The 26367-nt window shown below is 43.1% G+C and overlaps 1 protein-coding gene across 2 annotated transcripts in view; it reads left to right on the top strand.

Moving 5' to 3' along the window:
* LOC115378950 (cadherin-18-like) overlaps positions 1–26367 on the top strand; it is a 104600-nt gene that overhangs the window by 67849 nt on the left and 10384 nt on the right. For both annotated transcript variants that reach the window (XM_030079536.1, XM_030079535.1), the window contains 3 exons: positions 3266–3387; positions 6265–6382; positions 25845–26096. In XM_030079536.1, coding sequence (XP_029935396.1) covers positions 3266–3387; positions 6265–6382; positions 25845–26096 — 492 coding nt within the window. The remainder of the gene's footprint in view (positions 1–3265; positions 3388–6264; positions 6383–25844; positions 26097–26367) is intronic.

Raw genomic sequence — 26367 nt, 5'->3', positions numbered from 1 at the left:
GACCCTGTATGACTTATGCCTGTACTTGGTGCGAGTCAGTCAGGTCTGTGCGTGTCAAGTGGTCAACATATCATGTTGCAGCAGATAGTGTACTTATCGCACTTTCCCACCCTAAGCCAATAAAATCCTGTTCCAGGGAGAAGCTTGTGTTAAAGAGAAATACAGTTACATATGGTAACCCTAGTTTCATGATTAAGGATTTGAGATGGAGCCCTCTAATGAGTTACTCTCCTGAAGACTTAGTGGATGCAGAATAGAGGTAAACAAACCCTTTAAATAGCAAGAAGCCATAGGGTGAGATGGCTCATTCTGATTGATGGAGGCACATTTCAGTGCGCTCAGGCAGCTAGATGAGTGGCTAAGCCAGTAAAGCCCCATTAGAGAATTCCACCTATGTTTGTAGACCTATCACTAAAGGCACCTGCTTGCCTGCTTATTCCTATTCAGGGTCAAAGTGGGACTGGAGCTTATTCGAGCATATGTTGGGCAGAAGGGAGGGAAACACTCGACAGATTACCAGTCCATCGGTGGGATAGCACATAAACCGACAAACACGCTCATATTCACATTCACAACTGCGGGCAATTGAAGGTCTCCAGTTCAACTGGCATGCCTCTGTTTTAAAGTGTCGGAGGAAACCTGAGCACCCAGAGGACACCCACACAAACACAGAACATGCAAAATCCATGGCTGAGGGCTGAGATTCCAGCCTTGACAATGCTATCCACAGTGGAATACAATAACATGCACATTAAAGAACAATGGCTCTAAGCTTTCGTAGGTGTTATACCTCCACCTACATATACCTACATAACTATACACTTTTCTCCTCCGGCAAGATAACAAGACATCCTAAGGGGATCACAAAGTCTGAGTTTTCTAGGTTTAAATTCAGAGAGTTGTCGAGGTTCAAATTCATAGACTGTAAAATTGGAGTCAAAATCAATACCGACCGTAAGAAAGGTTTCATAAAAAAGGCATGCCTGTATGGATCTGAAGTACACACTCTCACCTTATCAAGAGTATATAAACTGCACCGCATTTCAGCCACTAAGCGAACACTCTACTCCAAAGGGGTTCAGTGTTGTTCAAAGACATTCTGACAGGACACGAACATTGATGGACACGCTGTTGTGGTGCTCCGATCTGCTCTGAGCCATAGTCTTGTCTCTCTTACCATCCCTTCTACTCATTACAGATTTTGAAACCTGACACATTTCTCCGGTAACCAGCAGGAAGACTATTTATTTTACTGTCGACATGCTCAGACACATCCGTTTTTTTTTTCACAATCATATGTAAGACGTCTAATTAGAAGAACACAACAGTAAAATGCTCTAATGACATAATTAACAGTAGCATCATGGACACTATTAGAAACTGAACACAGCCCAATTCCAGGTGAGTAAATAGTGAAATTAACAATTAGCGTGTGGATAAAACAAGGATGAAGACTATAATTTGCATATTGATTAGAATGTGTTCAAATGGGTCAGAGTGTATTTTCATTATAATCAACTACCAAATCAAATTAGTCCCAATCGTTTCAGTGTCCTTTCCTTTCAGTGGTACGTTGAAAATTAATTAAATCAATGTAGGCCCGACTGACTTCAAGAATTCCTATCAGGTAACTTGGCTAATTTGTAATCGCAATTAGGCAAATCCCTTGTCAACTGACAGAGGTGCTGCATGCTAATGTTTCTTTATCTCTTCACCTCTCCTTAACATTCAAGGATATTCAAGTTGCATATCAAAAATTAATGAATAAGTAAAATCACAAAAGGCAGAAATAAAATGGTTTAACCAAATCCAAGCAGACAAAAACACAATTTGTAACGTTCTGCGGTGTTTTTGCTTTGGGCTTGTAGGACAACCCTCCATAGAAAGTACAGTGTGCAGTGTTGAATTCTTGCATATTGCACTCACATGGGGACACTTCTCAGTGCACACGATAAAGTAAATTTAAAAAAGCATTCATTTAATGGAGGTTGCTGCACCTGCTTGATTTTTCCTTCACATGTAATTTTTTTTTTTTTTTTTTCATAGCTATATTTATTTATGCAGAGAAGGTTTTGCTGAGCATGCATGCTATTTTTCAGCACTGTCCTGCCTCACATTCACACGGTAACACACATTCACACCTGGAAGCTGCCTGGTCATACCACAGATTTCTATTGTTAGTCACTGAGCTGCCCTGCTGGAGCACCTGGGGGTTAATTGCCTTGCTCAAGGGTACTTTGACTAGACTTATTGAGGCAGGGGGTACTTGTCTGCAAAAATTTTCCCACCCAGATGTTTTAACACTGTCTTTCTGGACATGCTGTGTGGCTTTTGTGGAAGCTAATTCATGTTATCTTGTGTAATCTAATTTTGCATCAGAGAAATCAAGACCGCACTGATTCATGGTATTTTTCAAATGAATAAATGGAATAAATCAGCTTTCTAAATGTCCCTCTATTGCTTCTCATAGAGTCACTTTGCATACAAGTGGGTGCTGTTTGATCCAAAGGAAATAACAGCTCTAATAATATTGACCCTCTTGAACTGACTTATTGGTCTTTTCTTTGGTCTCCAAAATACACTGGCCTTTGAAATCTGTAGGGGGTCTAACTCTCTCTAGGAGGTCATAATTGTAGGAAATGCTGCTAATCAATGCGCAGTGTATTAATTGATGCTTTTTCCTTCATATCAACTAGAATGTTCTCAAGAATCGCCTAAAATAATCTCCTGTTCTTTATTTGGCTTACGGATGATAGTTTGCCATCATACTGGCTTGCAGTGGTCCTGTACTGCCCAATAGATAGAGCAGTCTGCATGAGACAGGGGTATTCTTTTTGCTCCCAGACCTAATTGTGAACACAGTGTAATTCACAGAGGGGTATATTTTCAGCAGACAAGTAAAGACACATGATGCACAAGGTTCACGAGCTGTTCATGCAAATCCAGGGGGCAAAAAATGCATCACAACCGGGAAAGTAGAGCAACTGAAACAAAAATAAATAATTAAAAAAAAAAAAAAAAAAAAAAAACCCTGCTGCAAGATGATGCTACTCAGATGTGCCTTAATACACAAGATTACCTTCTGCAACATCACTCCCCGCCGTGCCTTTAGAGTGGAAATCCAAAGACAAACCTATAAGCTGTCTGTAACTAGAAAAGCACAGTGTGTCCCACTTAAAAATGCAGTGTTGACTCTCTCTCTCTGCTTAGTTATCGAGACGTACGTTTGACTTTCATCTTCTTTGTCATTTGCTCCTTGTTGCAGACAACCCCAGCCTTCTCAGCCACGTTCCCGTTACTGTTCAGGTCCTGGACGTTAACGACAATCCGCCAGAAATAGCTGCAGACGAGGAGGTCATTGTGTGTGAGAGCTCAAGGCCAGGACAGGTGAGCATCCAGGATTCACCTAGAAAAATCCTTAACACATCTCTCTCCCTCACTCTCCTCTCACTCTCTCTCCCATGCACTCACTCTTTCCCCACATCTCTTGCCGGACACACATTAAAACCTACACACACACACACAGAGACACACACTAAAACATACACACAAACCTCACGGGGAAGGTGCTGAGAGCCATGCATTATCTCTCGTCGTCTCTCCCCAGCTGTCCGGACCACATGCATTATGCAGTGAACTGTTGTTTCCCTTAGCAGTTCGGGTTGCTCACCGAGAGCCAGGCAATGAGAGAGTGTAAAGGCGATGGAGAGAGCTGGTTAATCATCCCTCATTCAAAATGAGTATCTCAGCAGCAAACCATGACAGCTCTAAATCGAAGCTCATTCCAATTTGCTTTCAGTAGCCTTTGATTCATTTGAATTAAGAAGGTTTCTGAGATATGGGGCAATCAGCCGCACGGAAATGGCTGAAAGGGTGGTTGGGCAAAGGATGATGGAGTAAAGAGCGGGAAGACACTACTAAATACATATTTACTAGTTTCACACTCACGGGAAAGAAAAAAAAAAAGTTTGGATCTAAGTTTTGCATTAAGTTCGAATTGCATTTACATTACGGCTTCAGGGGTATTGGTCCATGGGATTAGGTGAGGTGTATTATCATATGAAATGTGAAATAGGACGCTGGCAGCACCCGGGAGAAAGGACAACAAGCTATTATGTGCAAGAACAGATGTGTGGGCCTATTTGTACTGTATAAGAATGGCTCTGTAGGAAAAGATGATTCACTGGCCAAACGGTGCCATATTTTCTTTGTAAACATGATCGCTGTCACGCGGGTTTAAGTGACATCAGGAGAAATACAGCTGGTCCTTTTAGACATGGCTGTGTTGGCTGTTTCAATAGAGCCTGAGTAGTTAAGATACCTTTACTAGGCGGAGGAGCGCAGATGTAAGACGTAGGGCCACAGAGGGCACGGCTGTACCACCTGCCAAACACACTTCAGTGAGTACCCTGCTGATAGAAAAATACTGATTCCTGACCTTTCAGATATGCTCGACAAAAAAATTAATAAGTACTTTCTATATTATGGATTCTGCATGAAGACACCCATAGCCCACAGCAGGCGGAGATGCTGGTGACTGATGGTTTGCTCATATTAAAGAAACACACAGATAACACCTCCCTTCCCTCTGTTAATTCCTACTTTGCGATGTTATCAATCAATGTGAGATAGGAAATTTACTGCTGTGCTTGATTGGGGTGCTTCTCTGGCGGTTTAAGTCATGCGGCTTTGAATTGACGTAAGTGAAGCTCAATCGGTCTGAACAATCCTGTGAGGATAATGGTGTCTTTCTTAGTCTATTATTTATTCATTTATTTATTTATTTATTTTTTAGCTTTTCTGTTTCACCTATTTGCCTTCAGAGCAGCTGTCAATAGCTGAATAATCCCTCTATAATTGATGCTGTTGGGGAATTGTGGTTATTTTTGATCTTTTGCTTTGTGTGGGATATTAACTGTATGCACCATCAGGTGGGGAACCTGGTATCCCAAAATCTGAGATCATTCTCTCAGTCAGTAAATACATTTTATTTGAATTGTAGACATTTGCATTACATAATTTAGGGGTGAGACCCAGCCTATTCAATGATGTCCTCTGTAGTAGACAGCAGTTGATCGTCTATATCCTTTTACTCATTTGAGCTACCCTATCAAGTCCTGGTGTACTGTACAGAGGACATCCAAGCCTTTCCAATGATATCTCATGTGATAAGGTGGGATGAGGGAAACACCCACTTTTTATTGAGCCAAAATGGCAACTGCAGAAAAACGCACATGTGAAAAAAGAAACAGGAAGTCAAATATTGTTTAGCTATTGGTTTTTACTTATGAAAATTATATATTTTCTTCTTAATGGCATTGATTGTCTCTAATTGATTATCTGTAGTTATTTGATTGTTTTTTTATTTCATTTCAATTTAAAAGTATCTGTTTTTTACAGTAAAATCCACTACAGTGGACGTACTGTAAAATCTAAAATAAAAATATTTTTGTGAAATTCTAAATTGTGAATTGTTGCTTTAACTCTAAATAGACAAGAAATCACAAAAAAAGTTAAATTGGAAGACACTTTTTTTCCTCGGGTCTCAGGAGGATAATTCTTATTCTAAGCCACAGAGTGTTTGAAAACGTCATAAAAACAAACAAAAATGTTGGACCTTTAAACACTTCAAGAAGTAGAATTCCACTCCGTACGGCCAGAAGCCACCATGCAGTACCGCCATTTCAGACATGCACACTCTCAAATAAAAAATATGTCCTAAGACTGTGCTGTTAAGGGAAGAGACTTGTCAAAGTACAGCAGTATCATCACAACACACCAGTCGTCTCACTGTAGATCAGAACTCCCCACAGTCGCCGGGGCTATTAGGTCATTTTTCTCTCAGGGTTCTCTTTCTCCTGGCTCTCAGTGAGCCTTGTTACCAATTAAGGGTAACAAGCTGACAAAAGTGGCAGTGGGGTTGCCCTGAGAGCACCCCTGTCACTGTTTGATGCCAACTCCCCCCTGGCACAAGCCAAATGCTCACAAATCCTAGCCCAGCAACCACCCGTCCTCCTTCAGACGGCATACACAGGTAGAGGAGGAAGTTACAAGGCCAGTTGGCTGTAGGTCAGAGGAGCTGTTTTGATGAGTTTCTGGACCAATTACGATCAACAAATTATGATGCATGTATGAGAAGCTGAATGCATTCCCCCTACTGCATGCAATTAGAGTGAAAATGGTGCAGCGGCTCACTGACTGTTGCAGGTGCTGCTGGCTGTGAATACTATTGGTTTAATTCAAATTGCCTCTCCCAAACAACAGGTGATCCAGACTGTCACAGCGGTGGATAAGGACGACTTTGCCAACGGACAGCGGTTCTCTTTCGCTTTACCGAGCCAGTTACCAGTTAATCCCAACTTCACCCTAAAGGACAATGAAGGTAATTACAGTGATCAATATGTTTGTTTGCATTTCTTATGAGTTTTGCGCTCTCCGGGGCAGGGCTCCCATCTCATCGCTCACATTCAAAGATCCAATAAGCTGTAGTGATTTTCATGTACCTTAGAGGTGTAATAATAAATATGTGCTTTGTCAATTGGGTATCGTTGACATTTGGAGACCCAAATGCCATTGGGGTCTGGTCTGAGTCGGGTCTCAATGAAACACAAGAGTCACAGAGGTTTGGGCATGTTTGCCCATTGTGTTGTCAAATGGATTACCTGCTCTGGCGCTCTTTCCCTCTTGCTCGCATTGTTTTGCGACGGCAAAGGGCCAACGGTGGGTGTTACTATGGCAACCAGCCTGGTCTCAGGTGGACACCTAGCCCTAGGTTGGTCTGCAATCACAGGGCTTTTAAAGCTCTCAGCCAGAAGATCTCACGGTTGCCCACTGAGAAGAGGAGTTCACATCCCTGCAGATGAATCTGTGTGCCAGGGAGAGGCACAAAAAAGCGGGAGAGACAAAGAGAGCGCGAGAGAGATCAAAAAATCAATGTGATAATAGGAGATAAGTCTGTTCAGTGCTTGGTCCAGTAGCTTCCCACAACCAGCCTCCCTGCGCCTGCTTCTCCCACATTGTGGTGCAGAGGCAAGTTTTGCTGCATTCACTCAAGTGGCACTCACAGACACTCCTCACCTCCCCTCCATCTCCAATCCCAGAGGGCAGTCAATTCAGCAAGGCGAGGACTGACTGCAGCACTCTTAAAGAGAAGGCAGTGAAATGTACGAAAGGTAATCAGGATGTGTTTATAAAGTATACGCTGCAAGGCAACAAAATGAGATATCCATTTATTTTTTTAAACGATATTTATCTAGGGAAGGCCACTGAGCCTGAATGCACTTTGTAGGTCTTTTTTGTGTATGGGAACCAGCATAACACATCGAAACATAGCCACAGCAGAATCACAAACAGTAATTTGAGCCACAATATTGTCCTTGTGCACTGGGTAATCACATGGGCATTTTCCTTTTGGACAGCCACATTTGTAAAACTGCAGTTAAACCATGCTCGAGTGGATTTAGCCAGTCATTTTTAAAGACAGCTCAAGGGGGGGATATCTAAACAACGTAAGCAGGCTCATAGTTAGCATTCTGGACATCCAGCTGGTCTCCAGCACGGCAATAATGATGAGGACCGCATCACTGCTGGCCTACATAACACTCAGGGAGGGAGTGAAATAACATCAGATATTCCAAACTAGGTAGACTATCCCTTTAGAGGTTCTTGCTACAATCTTGCAGGAGTCTGCTGTTGGCTAGTGAGCAACTGTCTGTAACTGTTGGGGCTAAGTTTGACGCTCAAGGGCACCTTCATGGTAGTTGTTTAGGGAGGGGAGAGCATTTCTTATTCATTTTCCACGCCTGATCATGTATCAGACATTTTCTTTGATGTGTTCTCTTACTATTTCTTGCTGCAGTGGCCCAATTTCCCCATGGGGATCAATAAAGTTTCATCTAATCAAACATGCAAACACCAAACAGAGTGGGCCATGGCCGGGCATCAGATCTGGCTCCTTCTTACTGTGTGATTTCAGTGCTAACCGCTGAGCTGCACTGCCCTTTTTTTTTTAGATGTCTGCTATAAAGTTTCGTCGTGACTCTGTGAATTTTGGCAGCTGTTTATGGGTATGAATATATGTATACTATTTATGAATTTTGGCAGCCTTTTGCCGCTATGAATACTGTATAAGTATGCCGTAAAGAAAAGGAAACATAAAAAAATAGCGCCATCACTTCCTACAGATTTCCCATTAAATATACTCCCTATTTTCACGTTGGCACTTTATTTTACTATTAAAAAAAAATAATAATCGTAAAAAATTTTAAAAAGATAAAAACAAACATTGCTGCATGCATTTTTCAGTACGTCCTATTTTACAGATTCTGGCCAGAAGTCCTAAACTGTAATGTCATCGTATTAAAACCTCCCCTGTGGCTCGAGACTTGCAGCACTGCATGCAAACCGCACCATCACAAGCCAATTTCTCACACACTGCAGTAAAGAGTTATCTCAGAGTCCCGAACTAAAACTAATGGAGCCTAATGGTGAAAAATCACCAGTTTACCAGCACCAAGCCAGCCACAAAGATAGGATCTGTCACGAGGCTGTAGCTGGCTAAACCCAAATGTAAAACAGGGCAGGCAGGTGCGGTGAAACACACAGATTTATCGATAAGCAGATGGGGAGTGTGAGGAAGGCGGCTGGCCGGCCGGTGTGGCTGAAGGCTTCATGGCAGAGCAAACGGTATACGGGTAAACGGTAAACGGGACCGCTGGCTGGTGCGGGGTTTAAGAAGGCAGGTCGCGATGACATGATGACTGTCAGGTGTGCAGGGAGAGTGCAGGGGAGGGAGGGGGCGGGGGTGCAAGCACAAGCCACACACACTCCCTGCGTTCCAAATCGCATACTTATATTTTTTAATTTTAGTATGAACTGCAGCTGCCCTTACAAAGTATGTAGTTTAGTATGAAATATGCATGCGTATGCATCCTATTGGGACACACTACATACGTCCTCCCTGACCTCCGCCCTTCTTTCTCACTTCCGCCGCCGTCCGTAGCGCCACATTTGAATGTTGTTGTCAAAATGCCGGTGCTGTTTCATACTGCGCTGTCCTCTGTCTGATTTCTGATCTTCTGTCTTCCTGGCGCTGCTGCTGTCACTGAGCGAGTTTTGTGCGACATGTGTGTTTTGTTGTCTTCCGTATGTGGGCGTGGCTTGCACACGCAACTCAGTCAGTGCGACGTAACGTCCGCTGCACAAAGAATTGTGGGTCAGAATGGCCAGGGAAGCATGCTGAAATGCATACTGCGAAATCTGACCGGCTGTAGCAGAACATCCTGGTACTCTTGGCATACTGCATCTGACATACTATGTATTGGGACATACTAAATCTTTTTTTTCCCTACTAAATAGTATGGTAGTATGAGTATTGGGACGCAGGGACTGAAACAGACCGGGAGGCACAGGGAAACACCGGGCCAGACCGGGATCACGACACAATCTCTGTTAGCTGTAATGCCTGCACAGCTTTATTTCCCTGCTTTCTGTAAATGGCGAAATTTGCTCTGGATGAAGTGAGAAAATCACAGATACGTATCCCACATTGATGTGCTACGCCCAAATACACACACGAGTCTTGTACGCCTTACATGAAACACACACCACTGTGAGGATCTCTCTTTGACGGGAAATGTCTTCTATTCTGGGTAAACTGAGAAAACTGCATATGCGTTTGTAACAGACGCATACACAAAAGACGCTGGTCAATAAACGGGAGACCCAGGTGACGCAGGTGTAAAGCAAGTATTTTAAAAAGTGTGTGAGCTGTTGCTGTGTTTGGTGAATGAACGGCATTTCTTAAGTGCTTTTCTAGTCTGCCACCCACTCAAAATGTTTTGCAATGTCACATTCACATAAACTGAATGCAAAGGTGACCATGCAAGGTGCCGGTTCAGAGTCTTGCTCAAGGACACTTCCTCAGACTCTTTGGAGGAGCCGTGGATCGAACCAGGGAGCTTTTGATTACCAGACGACCGCTCTAACTCATGAGCCATTCTGCCCACTGTGTTTAATAGTATGCATTTTTCATGGATATATGCAAGCATTTCATCATCCTATCATTGTGCTTTATATAGCGATGGTAAAGCAGTGGCCAAAATTTGCGCTGGTGACTGTCAGCTCGCTCAAGGTCACCTTGGCAGGAGTTTCTGAGGGAAGAGACTGTGTGCCTCCTTCAGTTTTCCTGACTGGATTTTGCAGGGGATTTGAGCAAACGACCTTCCAGTTGCAAGCACACTCCACTAATCTCAAGCCTGCCGCCGCCCTTGTTACTACCACAGAGTTCCAGTCATGCCTTATTCAGAGCAATGAAGAATTCATCTGCTTTGAGTGCAGTAGTGAAAATTAAACACTTGAAGGAGTTTTTACCCAAATCAAATATCCAGTATTTCACCACACAAATGCCCACTCATGCATAATTATATTTTTTTTTTGGCTGTGAAAAGACAGGAAATTATGGGTTACTATTAAGATTGTATGTTGTTTACTGAAAAGTTGTGATATTTGTGAGGGCAGATGCATCCGTGTTGTGGAAATATTGCCTGATTAGTTTCTGGTAGCAAAATATTACCAAGCAAAAGAGAGAAATTCTTCTTTTTTTTTTGCAAGACCGGTGGCAGTTTGCCGGGAAATCTGCTTTAGGCTGCATTCAGATCAAATCTGGCAATTTGAAGTGGGGTTGTGCATTTAGGCATCCACCAAGAAGTTGCACCAGAATGAACACAACCCAACATTGCGCTGCGGGGACCAATCACGTAAGCCAGCGCTCAGACCGAAGACACCCATGGGAGCAAGAAATTTGTGTCTCCGATGCAACCTGAGTGCAATACATTATTAACTTTAGTGCAATACATTATTAACTTGAGTGCAATAAACACTTTGACTATATACTGGTGTCACATGTCTTATCATTTATTCTCACCCTTTGGTCAGTACATACTCATAATGTACGTACTGACTTAGAACGATTTTTTTATACTTGTATTACACTCACTGAGCATTAGAAAAACCTGTTTTTGTTCTACTGTATCTACTGATACATAACTCGTACATATACATATATATTGATAGATAGATAGATAGAAAGATAGATTTTTTATGGTATATATTTTAAGTTGCAACAGGAATGCTACAAAGCCTCATAAACATATTGATAAATATATCAACCATACTGTAAGTAGTAGTTGTTCCAATATTAAACTGCAGAACAACATCTATAGTTGAATGACCGTGCTTATTTTCTTTACAAAATAATAATAATGAAAAAAAAAAAGTAACTGTAACAAAAACTGTTCAGAAACACCTATGCAATCCAGTGCAATTAAGACATCGTCAGAAAGGTGATAATTCTATAATTATTTGTCAATATAATGCACTGCAGTTCACCGCCACCACCGACTACGACCTCAAAAGTTACTCCAGGCGGCAAATTATTTTAATTCTTTGATAACTGTATGGGCAACCAAAGGGAAAAAAAAAGAAAGAAACAGTTGTGTTGGAAGTTTTTCCTCTATGTTGCTTGGTGCCTCAATCAACAGTAATGAATAATAAATAATGTGGTTTATTTTATGTGCCCAGCTTCCACATCTGCATCTGGGTTGCAGTTTTTTTCTTCTTCTTCTTCTCCTACTTCTTCATCTTCTTCTGCCTCCTCCTCCTCCTCATCTTGTTTTTTAAAGTCGGTTGGCAGACAGCTTTTAGGTGCCTTACCGGATTGGTGGTGGTGGGGTGGGGGGTTGATTTTATTTGATTTGATTATTTATTTTAATCTAAACTTCACAACACGACGTGAAACAAATGGGCCATGTAGCGACACGCCCACACCTCCGCACAACCCTGCGCCTTGGTCTGAAAGCAGCCTTCGGTAATGATTCCCCTCATTTTGTGCCTTTACCTCCTGCTGCGCACCAACCCACAGGCTGTTGTTTTTCTCAATGTGCATGTGTGATATAATCCCATGTGGGAAGGGCCAATTATGTGGCATGACATGAAAATGGAAAATAATTCCTACACCCATTCACCAGAGAGCCGGAGTCAAAAGGGAGAATTTCACACGTACGAATCGAGATACAAGGTGCAAGACAGACGTTATCGTTCCTTCAGAAAGACTCGACAACATCTTTAATGCAGGGGACACGAGAGGCGCTGCAGTAATGTAGTAGTCAGCACTTACCCTCGCAGTCACAAATGTTACCCACACCCTCACTGGAGCACAACTCGAGCTTGTGCCCACACACATGCACGCACAACCCACCAACCTGCACTGTTATACACACAAACACATCAGGGCATACACATCACTCAGTACAGAAACACATAAAGTGACACGGTTACTCCCCTCTTTCTGGAGTAACTCCATTTTCCTTTCCTTTAACCAAGAAAGGACCATGTTTGAATTACTTATGGTTGCGACATATGTTTATTTTTGTGTATTTTTCCTATGATTACGATGGATTGTTTATGTGTCTTACAGAATAAATGGCTGTGGCGGCCGTGATTGTCAGCAGCTGCCGCTTTCCAGCCTCCTGTTCCCCCCCTGCTGATGTGTAGAACAGAGCAGTTTAGAATAGAGCAGAGCGGTTTATTCGATGCCTCTCCCTTTCCACACCTGTCGGTAAAACCTGAGCACATGTTGTCTCCACTCAGTGTATTCTGGGAGTTTTATTCCGGGAGTTAGGCCATTCCTTGGAGGATGGCGGTTCGCGGGGTTTGCTGAATTGCTGAGAGTGCATGACCCGGGGAGACAAAGACGGCTTGTGTGACTGCGTGATGGTGTGAGGCTTTACATTTTAGGCACTCATGCTAAACGCAACATATGCACAGAAAACTTGTGACTTTTATGAGAAGCAGTGCATCTGGATCAGCAGTTCACTCTTGGTAGTTTTGCACGATGCACACCATAAATACATTTTTTTGTTTGTTTGTTTTTTTCTTCCCTCAATATGGCTTCTTGGCTTCTCTGTTGGCTTTTCCCTGTCTAAACATTTTCTTTGCATATTTTTTTGTACTTTAGTGACCAAAACAGCCAATAAATTCTTGAACAGTGCAGCAAAAGCAATGGATTAAAGCATCTACAAGCCAATAGTGGCAGCACAACCCCAAAGTAATGCCAATTGCCAAGCTCTATTGATTATGAAGTGCCAACCAGTGACTCTGATGAAGATGCAAACAGCATCAATAGGTTAGTCATTTGCACCTTTATTAAAAGAAGAGACAGAGTTGAGATTTTTGCTTTAGGAGCCTGCTGTCCTTTGACTGCCCTGCTCTGCCTGAATGCTCAAAAAGAGGTTGATGCCTGGTGTTGCTGTCTGGTTAAAGCTGTGTTCGTGTGTACTGTCCAACAACAACCTGGAGGGTTAGCTGACCAGATGAATGAGAATGCATCCACCAGTGTCTAGGATACAAGCTGCCCATGCACCGCCACAGTCCTGTGCTGTTCACCACAGATTAGCTCCACTGGGCCAGTTAAATGCCTTGATCAAGGGTAGAGTTAAGTTAATTTTTAGGAGGAGGAAGGCAGTTCTGGTTAAAAGAACCGCTCCCAACCCTCAGCACGACACCCTTGCTTCTCAAGCCAGCCTCTCTCTTCTACAATCTTCAAACGTGCCAGAGACAGTCTGTTCTGTAACCCATTAAAATTTGAGTTTGAGACAAAACCAGGAGCTGTCACGACACCATGCTCATGAAAATGCGTTCTCCCTCAGAGACAAAACCGAACCAGGAGATTGCAGTGTGAGCTGTGCATGACTTTCTGTATTAGAAACACCCCAGATTCTGATGGAAGGGGTGGAACGCTGATGGAAGGGGTGGAACGCTGATGCAAGCGGTCATACAGGACACAAACACAACTGGGTAGCTGGGTATCGAGTGGTTTCCAATTGGACTTACCTAACCGGCTCTCCACCTTCACTTCCTGCATCAACAAAAATCACAAGCATTTGGAAATGGCAGGAGCCACGTGTCTGTCTTTGTTGTTTTTGTGGGAGAGTGAAATGTGCAGGGCAAAATGACATCAAATGACAAACTATTAGATTTTTTGGTTTATTTTGCATCATGATATATTCTAGCATCCTAGGTAGCTCCCATCATGCCCTGGGGCCACAGACCCATAGACAATTTAACCATCGTAATAATTGTCAATTTAACACCAACCTCTCTTTAAACATAAAGCTATTATATCCCGTGTTCAGGCTACTGCAGGGATCTCCAGTTGGTTGGAGCTTATTTTTACACTTGCAATCAAAAGGGGTCTCAGAAGCGAGAAAAAAAAAAAAAAAGTTCTACTGTCACTACGTATTAGAAAGAAGTTATTTGCTGTGTTCACAGTATCCGGGCGCGAGAGAGGTACTGAACAATACACCATACTGTTGACTCCTGTGTCTGATAATTAAAGTAAGCTCCTCACACTTGAAGCAGCTTCTTTCATTGCCGTTGTAGCAGGCCGACAGTTGGTAGCTGGTCTGCGCCAGGGCCTAATACCTCCCTCTGTTGTTGTGCAACTGATGAAAATCCCTCTCACTCACTGAGACAACTAACTCTCTTGTGACCTCCTTTCCTCCTCAGTTACAGCGTGTTCGTAATGGCTCCTCATTGAACTTTATGTGAATTTTTGCAGCTGCATGCACATAGTTTTCACAGAGGAAAAGGGGATTTGTCTTTAGAAAATGACAAAATGATACATTAAGACGCCTGCTTTGGTTAAATAACTAATGATTTTTGCAATCGCCCCGTGCCCCTCTCAGTCATTTAAGGTAATGTTACAATTGTGAGCCATCAGCGTTATGGCTTTTTTTTTAGTAGGGCTATTTTTCTGTCTGCCTGCAACCAGATCTGATGCACTAAAAGCTGTTATTGTGTGTTAATTACATGGATGCTATGAATAGACTTGTGAAGAACAGCTTTTTTTTCACAAATTACATGAAAACACTCATTTTTCAAGTGTTGATTTGTGGAAAAAAAATAAAATAATGATGTTGGTTGAACCTGAGATTCAGCTTGAAGATTTTCCTCATATTTGAAGCACAGGCATTGTTTGTGGAGATTAAATTGGGGCTCCTAAGGCACAGAGTTATCAAACCAATATGTTTTGCAGTGGAAGTGCTGAATGTGCGATAATAAAGGCAGGTCAAACTCTTCTACTGCTTACTAGGAACCATTAGTGCTGCAAAGAGGCAGGCTTCGGCTTTGTTGGGCTTAGAAAGCATTTGGTGACAAACCTGCTTTGTTTAACTCTATTTCTTAAAATAAATTTGACCAGACTATGCTTACTTTACAATGACTGCAAATTGAATGCCTCTCTGATCTTGTTAGCTGTCACATTGTGATGACATTTGCTTCTAAAAAGGCAATTAAACCGGGGCTATGATCTCCAAACAGCCCACATACTTAAACAGATCAATTGATTTCTGAAGGCATCTTCCTCCATTATGCATACAGAGGACCTACAGTATATTACAGTTAATCAGCTGTGTTGAAAGTAGTGCTTTCATGCCATTGATATGTGGGAAGTTTAATTAGCTTTTATGTCATTCATCCTTCACTTGCAATGGGCGTTATACAGCTAGTTTTCCAAACACCCATTATCTGCTGAAACAGCATGATTTGTGCAAAGTGGGCAGAGCAGCCTATCTCCTGCTGCTTTTGTCAAAACATACCCAACAAAATCTCAGCTGATAAAACTCACTGATAATTAACAGTTGCATCTAATAACGCAAGTATATTTACAACTGTATATTGATTATTCTCTAAATCAGAGTTGATTCATCATTGAATAATTGGTTTGTTCTTTCGACATTTTGTCTTTAGCATGTTGTGTTGCTGGAGCTGTCACCGTCCTGGGGAGTTTTTTCTTTGTGGTGCATCCAATGCTGGGGAGTGAATGGGTGTGGTACAAAATCAGCAGCCTTTGGTTTTGCATTGGAGCACCGAGCCAATTTGGTCCTGTTTGTGCAAGAGGGGAACATTATTATTCATAATAGTCTCCTTTTCAGCTCTGTTTGAATGTTTCATCACAAGGTTTCTAGGATACCCCTAATTAACTGAACTGTGAATATGCTGTACCCTAACACGGTGGACAAAACATATTAGTCCTTACAAGTAGCCTCATCACTATCCAGTATCTGTTGTCACTGCTGGGCAATGATTTTATTTAAGCTAAGCCTTACCGAGACAGTCTAATCCATACTGAATGCAAAGGTTTCTTTTTAAGGGGGATTTTTCCATTTTCTGTTTGTCTCTTGATGTGCTGTTTGTTATTCTACATGAAAGACCTTTTATTTCTCTGCACAATGATATTAGTGTTTGAACAACACTGAGCTTTTTACAATACTCAAAGCTGACTCGGAATGATATATGCCTATGCCAATGTTTGCCTGTTGCTAGTAGCCAATAGCTGTCGATATGATTTTCTCCAGCGGATATTCAGTCCCATTCGTCATTCGTTTTCTCGTATTAACAAGCTGAGCATCGTTTATTTGATAGCACGGTACCATTATATATGCTATATTATGAGCATCAGCAACACCTGGATCTTCACAGGTTTGACTGATTGACAGTGAATGCTTCACACAACTGTGAGTCATTATAGGAAAGCACAAGCTAAACACCTGATCTATAAATTATAACTTACAGTCATAAACGCTGAGATGACTGGCATCTGGCAGTCTCTCTCCAGTAACCATCGTTGCATTAATTGCACTGACAACTGTTATTATGGAGAGGTAATAGAAGTAGTATGCCACTTTAACACTGCAGCATCCATTTCCTAAAGGCAAATAAAAGAATAATAAGAGCTTTTGTAATTTAAGCATTTTGAATTCTTAGAGTATTAACAGGGAGATACAATGGTGCTATTGTAAGCAGAGGCTTTTTGGTTTTATAGTGGAACATAAGCAGGTGCTTAACTACCTGCAGCACCTACACATTACACTTTGTGATATATGCAGCCAGTATAGACTTAAGCCATTATAAGAATCCCAAACATGATGTACCCACCTTCACAATGTGACCCAGTGTTACAGTCTGCCCAAAAATAGCGCCACCGTAGCATTATGTTTTGTCCTCCGAGTGGCAGCTGGAAACAAGGCTTGTACTGAATCCCATCAGCGACACCTACACACACCCACCGAAGTGCACAAAGAATCCGGCTAAGTGCATGTGTAGGCAAGGTGCAATCTGTTGAGATATGGTTGTGTGTCGCATGCGTCTATTGTTTCCCTTTCGGTTTGCTTTTCATCACACTCCATATGCTTTGCCGATCAGGCAGGCTCTGTGACAAACATGTTCACATTTACTGTGCAGTAACACATGAACGATTATCTGGAGGCTGGCACTGCATCCCTTACCATTTCCTAAAGCACATACAGCAGTCCAATCGCACAAAACTATGATCACAATTGATTGAATGTCCGTCCTGTGCTGAATCATTTCTATGAGATCAAAAGGTTTTACATATTGGACATGAACTGTAATCCACTGTTTATCAGGAAAACAAGCCATAAGAAAAAGACCAGCAATACGTGAGAGAGATGCAGAGAGAGACAGAGAGAGCTCCAAGATCATAATTGAGATGCAAAGGGCAAGCAGTCCCAAGGACTTGGTTCATTTCTGCACATTTCTACCAATATAGTTTTTATCAGTTGCTGTAAAACCTCACTTAATTTCATATCTTGAGAGATAGAGGCAGGAATGCATAAGTGATACGTAAGTTACATAAGTGATACTTCGCTTACCATTGTAATGCTTTAGGAAAAGAGGAAAAATTAGGCCATTTGCCAGTGAGTGCCTCATACTTTGACTTAACGAACCCGGAGCTATGGGAATTCCCCGGGGTGGCGAGGAATCTCTCTCAGACACACATACACATATACATGCATACAATTCCAGAAGTAATGCATTAGTGATTAGACTAATGATTTCATGCACGGACCCATACACAAGCACATTTATACACACCCACCCACACACCAATGACTTTTTTTATGACTTGACACCAAAAAAATTACGCTTTGCTGTGGCTCTGTGGCTCAAACTAAATCTCTGATGTGCACTGTGTGTGTGTCCTCAGGACTAGAGCGTGGACCCGACCCGACTGTAGTTGACAAAATTTTGTCTGACCACCACCAGCCAGAGCCTCAATAAAACCTGACATTTATTTTGTAGAAATGTATCTTTAGGCTACTCATTAACTGTAGTCTACTGCCTTCAGATTAAAATGGATAGATGAAAATCTAAATTTAACATCGGGCTATATAGGTCAAATCCATTCAAAAACTCAATCCGAAATTAAGTTAAAATGCCACTTTAATGATTTTATTCATCAGTCAATATTTACATTCAATAGACCTTGTAAGTGTGAGATTAGCATTGCCCAGTGGTTCTGTAGCATATTTCCCAATGAGAAATGAGAAGGGGATTTTACATTGTCGTCTCTGTCATTGTCTCTGTTCATCACAGGCTTTTCAAACTTAATACGTCCTGTCTCACACAGGCTCTACCCTCTACAGGGCTTGTTGGAGATAGCTCTCTCCAATCATATGCGTGGATTCACCCACTGAAAATTTGCATGAATGTAGCCGGCCAGTCAGGGTGTTGCCTGCTGAATAGGACTGAATAAAAGGCCATCAGCCCAACCATCTGCATCCAGCTCTCTGCAGCAACCAGCGAGTTACCCGCTGAGAAGACCAGCTCCAAGGATTGGGATGCCGCTACAAGAAGCCGAGTGCCCATCGTGTCCCAGCTTCATTGCTGCCGCCCGTCAGCACTCCCACTGTTTTGAGTGCCTTGGCAGGGATCACGAGGAAGCCAGCACCATCCAGCCTCTGTCCTGTACTGCCTGATGGGTGTTGCCCAAAGCAAGAAGACAGCACAAGTGGGATCACTTCAGAAGAGCTGAATTAACTATCCGCTGTGACAAAAGCGAGGACGAGGACAACATTTCCTCTGTCTGCAGGACGTTGGCAGCCTTTTGGAACCTCAGTCTGATGTAACTTCCCGAAGGTTATGGCAGCAGTGTCGGTGCAAGTGGGAGTCATTTTACTGCCACCATTATCACCCAAAGCGATCAGCCTCCTCCATGAGGCATTCTATGGACAGTCTCATCTGGCCAAGCCGACCTTTGTTTCCCTGCCCATCCCGGTTATTTTGGAGTACCTCGAGGCATCCTTGAAGGAACCTTTGAAGACTTGGTGGGAATGGTGAACTTCCTCGGAGTGCAGGGTTAAATGGAGGCTGCCTACCCCGGCATGCCTGCTCTGGAAGGGACCCTTGCTGCCCTTCTGAATCCCTCAATCAGCAAACTGATGAACCACCACTGATGCAGGACAGAGACAAACTAGAGTATTTTGACAAAATATTCCAACTAATCATTTGGCCTGCAACTGCAAAGGAACAACCTTGCTCAGGGTGTTGTAGCCACTCCATGTCATGTGATGGCATTAGCCGCAGTTGGCTTCATCATGTGTGGCTAGGTCGCACCTCCCTACAGAATGACTGAAAGGATCTCCTGGGAGCGCTCATCACAGCTGAGGGCCTCTTTGGATCCAACTTGTGTATCACCCAGTGCTTTGGACGTCTGGAGGAGGGGAGGAATCAGTTGAGACATCATCTGCCACTCATCCCGTCTCCTGGAGAGTCACAGTGACAACGTGCCATGCAGGAATGCTGCGTCGAGGAGAAGGGAGCACCGCCGGAGCAGGGCATCATGCAGCCGTGCCGCTGCCGCTCATCAAGCCAACCCCTTGGAAGCACAATACCATACCAACAGCCCACATGTGACTGGAGAGGCATCTCAGCATGCACACTGACAGAGCCCCACATTAGCTGACCCGCTCCTGGGTTAACCCAAAGGCCTGGAAACAACAGGCTATGGGACCAGACTGGGGGTTCTCATCACACTGCAGCCCCCCCCATCAGTGTGACTCTGGAGTTCACCTCCCCCCTGATGTTTGTGTGTGTGATGGTTCAGTTGCTACCAGTGTTAATATTGATGTTGGTTGTAATCATGTTGAAAACATTTGCAATGTTTTGATTAAAACAACTTGCATTTTCCTATGAAAGAGCACTTCCTACTCCCCGCCATTCTCCCCCCGCTCCCTCCCAGCCTCCTGTACCACTGTGATAAAACGGGCTCAGTCCTTTTTATCCAGCCGAGCACAGAACTCATGTGAAACATCCACTCACTCACATTGTGTCCCCGCCATGTCTGCCATGGAGGGAAGTGGCGGAGCAAGACAAAATATCGCCGTATACAGCGGTAATGGGAAAGTCCATGCTACTGTTTACAAGCGTAGTGAGAGAAAGCACATGTTTTGGAGATGACAACACGGCTCTGTTCCCATTCATGAGCACTACGCCAGATGACATGCTGTTTATACATACAGTACATGTCATCTGACGGAGTGACAAGGGGAAAAATTTCTCACTCTCCTATCCCTCTCATTAACTAAGTTCGGCTGTGTCCGGCTGTATTTTTCCACGTGTGTTGGTTATTACATGTGAGCGTCTTGGCCTCATTCTCCATATATTCCGTATTTCCATGCGGAATATGCAGGAAAAGGAAGATAGAGACACAAAGCCATCCATGACAAAGGCACTTTTGCAGATGGAGATGCATTCATGGACCCCTCCATCGGCTTGGCTCTATTCATACCGGCCCCCCATGGGCAAATTTCCACTTTATTAAGGGATTTGCAGTGGAGAGGGCCAAAGAGGGATATCACAGTTTTCTGGCAGCGGTGCCAGAGCAGGTCGCCTGTTCTCTGACACAGTTTTTACGAGGAATTGCGACGCCGCTGCGCACTGACAGTATGCGTGGACAATACACTGAAACTGGGTTATTCTCTCCAGTTCTGCCATGTTGCTCCTTCATTCCTGTGCACGGAGGCAAACCTATCATCCCCAGAGGAGATAGATTTCCTCTCCCTAGAGATCTAAGACCCGGCGGTGTCTGTTATTCCCACTCTCAAGGGGTTTTACTCCGTGACTTCCTTCTTCCTAAGAAGCCAGGAAATTTGGGACCCATTTTTGGATCTCTGCATTCTGAACCAGTGCATCGACCGCAAAAAGGTCAACATGCTACCCATTAAGAGGTTGCTGGAACTAGTGCGGCTAGGCGATTGGTTCACCGCAGTCGACCTGAAGGACACACTTTAATGCTGAAGTGGTGTTAAAATCCAGGAAGCTCCTGTGTTTGGCCTTCCAGGGGTAGCCTAAGAGTACAACAGACTGTTGAGCTACTCCCTGGCCCCCTGCACTTTCAGGAAATGTGTGGACACATTGCAGTGAAATGCTCAGTTGGGAGAAGATTACAGTATCTTTTGCTAAGCAACACAGAAAGTGGCAGTGGATGGTGTAGGTTATCTGTGTTTAGCTTGCCTTTACCTAAATAACTGCTTTGAAACCATTACAGAGATCAAATAACCCAGGGAATGAGCACCTTGGAAATTAATTAGCCTTTGCAAACAATAGACAAGACATAAGTAATAACCTCTCAATTTTAAATAGTTTGTGAGGGGGGCATTCTATCAATGGCCCATGGGACTGTAAGGGCAAGATTGCATTCTAATTTACTCATTTCTATATCTGTTAAATATGACTGTCAAAAATATGAAGGAAAAACCTAAAAATAAGGGAACTAATGACCCAACTAGACCCATATACTCTGTCCCATCTCTTTGAGAAGCCATCTCAAGCTGCAAGAAACCTCTATCTTAAGTTTCATATCATCTCATACTTCCTCTGCCTATCAGCTTGTTTCCACTTAAGTGTAATTTTCTTGACACATGATCTGCCTTGTTTCTGCATATTTGTTCCCAACAAACATTCCTAAACGAGTAAAACCGAGATTATCTCATTTTAACACCGAGTATGGGGACCAAATGACTTTCTAAGTTGGGGATTTTCTATTTTTTTTGGACCCACAAAGGTAGATGCCAGTGAGCAGCAACATTTTGCAAAATAACACATTCAGGCTCAGGTTCTTGGTTTGTGCGAAATATGAAATGCTGTAAGATCTTAACACATATTTTCATCTCCTGGGCAGACACCTGCTTGGAAACGCGTGTAATGCCACAGAGCACGAGCTGTCACTACAGACTTAAACTGTGACGGCGCTACTTCATGCCGTCTCTCCTCTTATATGTGGATGCCGGGCGGCCGCAGATGGCTTTTCTCACTGTGGTGTTAATCAACAAGCGCATTGTTCCCTTCCCTTCCACCCACCAGCGACGAGAGGTGGTTTAATGGGATATTAGCATGGCATAATTGACCCGCACTTCCTCGTTGTGGTCTGTACAAGGACCCGCACTGCCATGGATCTCTGCTTGAAAGTGCGAAGGCCGTGACGGTGAATACCAAGTACATTCGGCATCCTTCGCTTTGTCTACGCACGTATCTGTGCTCTCTCTCGCTCTCTCACACAAACACACACACACATACATACACACTGCCTCAGCTTCCGTCTCGTCCTCGCCGCATCTATGTGCTCTCTCTCTTCGGCTCACACGCACACATACACAAACACACACACACACACACACCTCTCCCTCCTCTCATCTTCCAACTCCCCATCTCTCTTCCTTGTTATTTGCATCTCTCACACTCTCCTCTCTCAAACCCCCCACCCATCTGCTTGCTGATACAGTGATGCTGTGAGTCTGACTTAATAAAGCTTGAAGTACGTGTTGTCATTCCAACTGTCGATCATTATAATTATTCATAGATGGAGCAGAGATTGGAGTGGGAGGCGAGGTCTCAGAGCAGCAGTATGATACTACAGCACGGCGGAGGTGTTTTCACAGCAAGGAAGAAAAAAAAAAAAAAAACCTTCCCCCCATTCACGATTCAGTGTCTCCTGCATTATCATAAACTTTTAAACATCGTGAGGATATACATTAGAGGGCAGTGTGTCGGTTGCCTTGGAAATGACACACAGGAAGATAGTCATCTGGAAGTAAACGCTTGGAGTGTTGATCCACCTACTGGCCCTTATTTCCTTCAGCGTGGTTTGATTAAACGGTATGGTGATATATTTTTGTTATTTTATTTTATTTTTTGGGGAATGGCTCACCTAGAATTCAAAAAAACAATATTTCCCCCCTTACCCATAGTTGAATCTATCCATCCTGATAGATTCTGTGTGGTTTGTCAGGGTTTCCCGTTTAGCAACAGTACCGACCCAGATGGATAAATCCGGTTTGCGACTGTTCTTGGCCAGGAAATAATTCCCAGTGAAACTCTTCACCCCCAAGGGCTGTGAATTGTGTCAAGTATCTGTGTTATTGTTTTGAGAAAGAGCTGTTGCTGTTGAGGTTTGCATATGTATTTTTATTTTATTTTTATTTTTTTTATGTTTTGTGCTCCACAAACACAGATTGTGTCTGGAAACTTCACCGAATCACACAAACAATCTGGAAGGATAGGTTGTACTTGGGATAAGTATGAAAATATCTTTTTTTATTATTATTAATATTATTATTTTGGGTGAACTATTCCTTTAAAGTCACAGTGGAATGGAATTTACTTTTTCACCTTGTTCTCCGTATCAGAAAATACAACTACTTCTTTAAAACGCATTCGTTCTGGATAGCAATCAAAAAAATCACACTCGTAGGCAGTTTAAGCAAAAAAAAAAAAAAAAAAAGCAATATCAACTTTTGCGACAACATTTTGGATTTTGGATTGGGAAAGTATGTTATGTGAAGCATTTTAATTCAGCAGTCATGTTCTCCAGGAATGAGGAATGGCGTTTATCTGTATTTTTTTTTGCATATAAACTCATTTTATTTGTTCCTATTTTTAGAGCGAAATCCCATTACTTACACTTCCTTTGGAAACAGCACTTTTGTGGTGGTTACTTCATGGTGTGCCAATTCCGGCTGATAATACCCGCACAGATTTTTGAACTCTTCAAGTCCATGCTTCCCCCCCACATACAGCCTGCAACTTTGCACCTTTCAAAATGAGTGGCAACATTTTACACCGGTGCAGTTTTTGGATGTTCCACCCCAAAAACCTTCTTTCCTTTTTTATCCGGAGACACTGTGGTAGCCGAGATTTACCCATTTTTGAAAAGCATTTTTATGGTCGGTATTGGAGTGTGCTCCGTGCAGAGGATGAGCACAGCCGGCCTGCTATGACTACAAGCCAATTAAATGGCTGCATTTCATCGCTCATGCTCCTGATTATTTCTGGGATGTTTCGGGCCGCTCCTGGCAGATGGTCCAGACCTTGTATTCGGGTTAAAGGAGAGGCTCACCTGGGAGAGAGGAATGATGTTACTCCGGCTGACTGCTCACTATCAATTAGTTTTCCACCCGTCTTTTTTTTCTTCGCTCATGGGTGTCTGTGGGCGTCCATTTGTGTGCTGTTTATCCCTCTCTCTCTCAACTTAATCTCCCCGTTACACTCCTCTCTCTCTTTCATTTGCTCTTTTCTTCTTACTCAATTTCAGGCTTTTTATTTCCATTTACCCATGCAACATGTTGCATTGACAGAAGAGTGTTCCAATGGATGTCCAAGGTGAAATGCTCTTTTAAAGCACAGTGATACAGTGAATGAGCACCTTGGAAATTAATTGGCCCCAACAAATATGAAAAGTAGGAGAAAGAAAACAGAGAAATTTTGCTAGGTTGAGATGCACCAAAAGCAAGGGCATGGATTTTTTTTTTTTTTTTTTTTTTTTCTGTTTAGCTGAGTCTGTACTTGATATTAAAATACACATCTGAAGTATTGGGTTATTGCACACTCTTGAACTTGCTTGGCAAAACTGAGAAGAAATAGGGCCACATTCAGAATTTGACCTACCCAGTCCTCTAAACTCAGGTGGATGATTTCCTTGGAGCACTTTACAGTAAGGCTACATGAAATGACATGAATTCATGCATGAATCCATGCATAAATTAAAAACTTGCGTGGGCATAAAACAGCTTAAATTGTGGGGGGGTGAGGGGGGTTAATCTTCATGTTCTTCAGTGAAAGGAGTCCTGTAAAGAGTGTTATAAATTAATAAACTTTGCTGAAATTCATCAGATAAGATGTGTGTGTGTGTGTGTGTAATTGTTGTAAATACCTGAAAACATGACAGATAAAGATCAGATGGCCACTTTAATGATTTAATTATGATTTCATGATGTGCTCTGTGTTGTAGTGGCTTGGATTTGGTTCAGCGGTCAAATTTTTGGCAAAAACTACATTATGATTATGCATAGTAAAGCTGAAGTGATGATGATGTGTATACCTTAGTTAATGCTTTAATTAATGTGTTGTTCATGTATGGGGTCATGAATGAAAACCTCTGAACGTATGTTATTTCCTGATGATTCGTGAGATATTAATGCATGTTATGTGTCACAATATAAATTCACAGAAAGTCACTCATTCACCTCAGTGGCTCCTGCAGTTGCATTTTGAATATGGACGATTTCAGTTTCGGTCATTTCTCAATTCACCCCAATGTGTTTTACAAACTGAGGCTCGGAAACAGTCTTCCAAGTGAGAAGTAGGCTGAAGTGTAGGTGTGTGTTTGCGTAAACATATACCCAATTTTAGTTCTAAAATGAATGTAAAAAAATGATAGTGTGAGTTCCTAATGGGCAAAGCAGTCGTCTGCCAGTGAGACATGATTATTCAGTCCACACTGTGAGCATTGGTGTGTGAAACACATTGGAGTGAATGGAGCAATGACTGAGACTGAAATCCATTCAACATGAAAATGCAGGCACAGAAGCAATTGATGTGGGTAAGCCACCTTCTCTGGCTCTGTGTCACGAGAGCTGACACGCGCAGGCCAATCTTGAAACAAATTTCCATATCCCCCTTAAACAAACGTCCTTCTTGCATTGCAGACAGCACGGCCAGCATCATTGCGAGGCGGCGGCGTTTCAACCACCTCACCCAGGAGCTGTACGAGCTGCCCATCGTGGTGTGGGACGGCGGGGAGCCGTCGCTGAGCGGCACCAGCACCCTGACCCTGCGAGTGTGCCCGTGCCAGCGCCACGGCAGAATCCGGACCTGCCAGGGCGAAGCGTTCCTCTCGTCGGCAGGTCTCAGCACGGGGGCTCTCATCGCTATCCTACTGTGCATCGTCATCCTGCTGGGTAAGTTGGGACAGATAGTGGTGGGGGGGGCGGCCCAGGGGCAACTATCCTGGGGGTATAGATGGAGGAGGCGGACCATAGAGGAGCAAGAAAGGGTGGAAGGGTTTGACAAGGGCAAGGGCGCAGGAGGAGAAGGATGAATAGACATGTAAGGACACAGGTGGAATCCAGAATGAGGATGGAGAGAGTTCAGACTGGCAGGGTTGGAAGAAAAGCGGGGAGGATATGAGTGATGAGGGGAAGCGGGACAGAAAGAGAAGGCTGTGCGAAG

Source organism: Myripristis murdjan, chromosome 20 (genome assembly GCF_902150065.1).
Source record: "Myripristis murdjan chromosome 20, fMyrMur1.1, whole genome shotgun sequence".
NCBI classification, from domain to species: Eukaryota; Metazoa; Chordata; class Actinopteri; order Holocentriformes; family Holocentridae; genus Myripristis; species Myripristis murdjan.
Note: the sequence above shows the minus strand (reverse complement) of the source record. Positions and strands in the feature narration are given on the sequence as shown.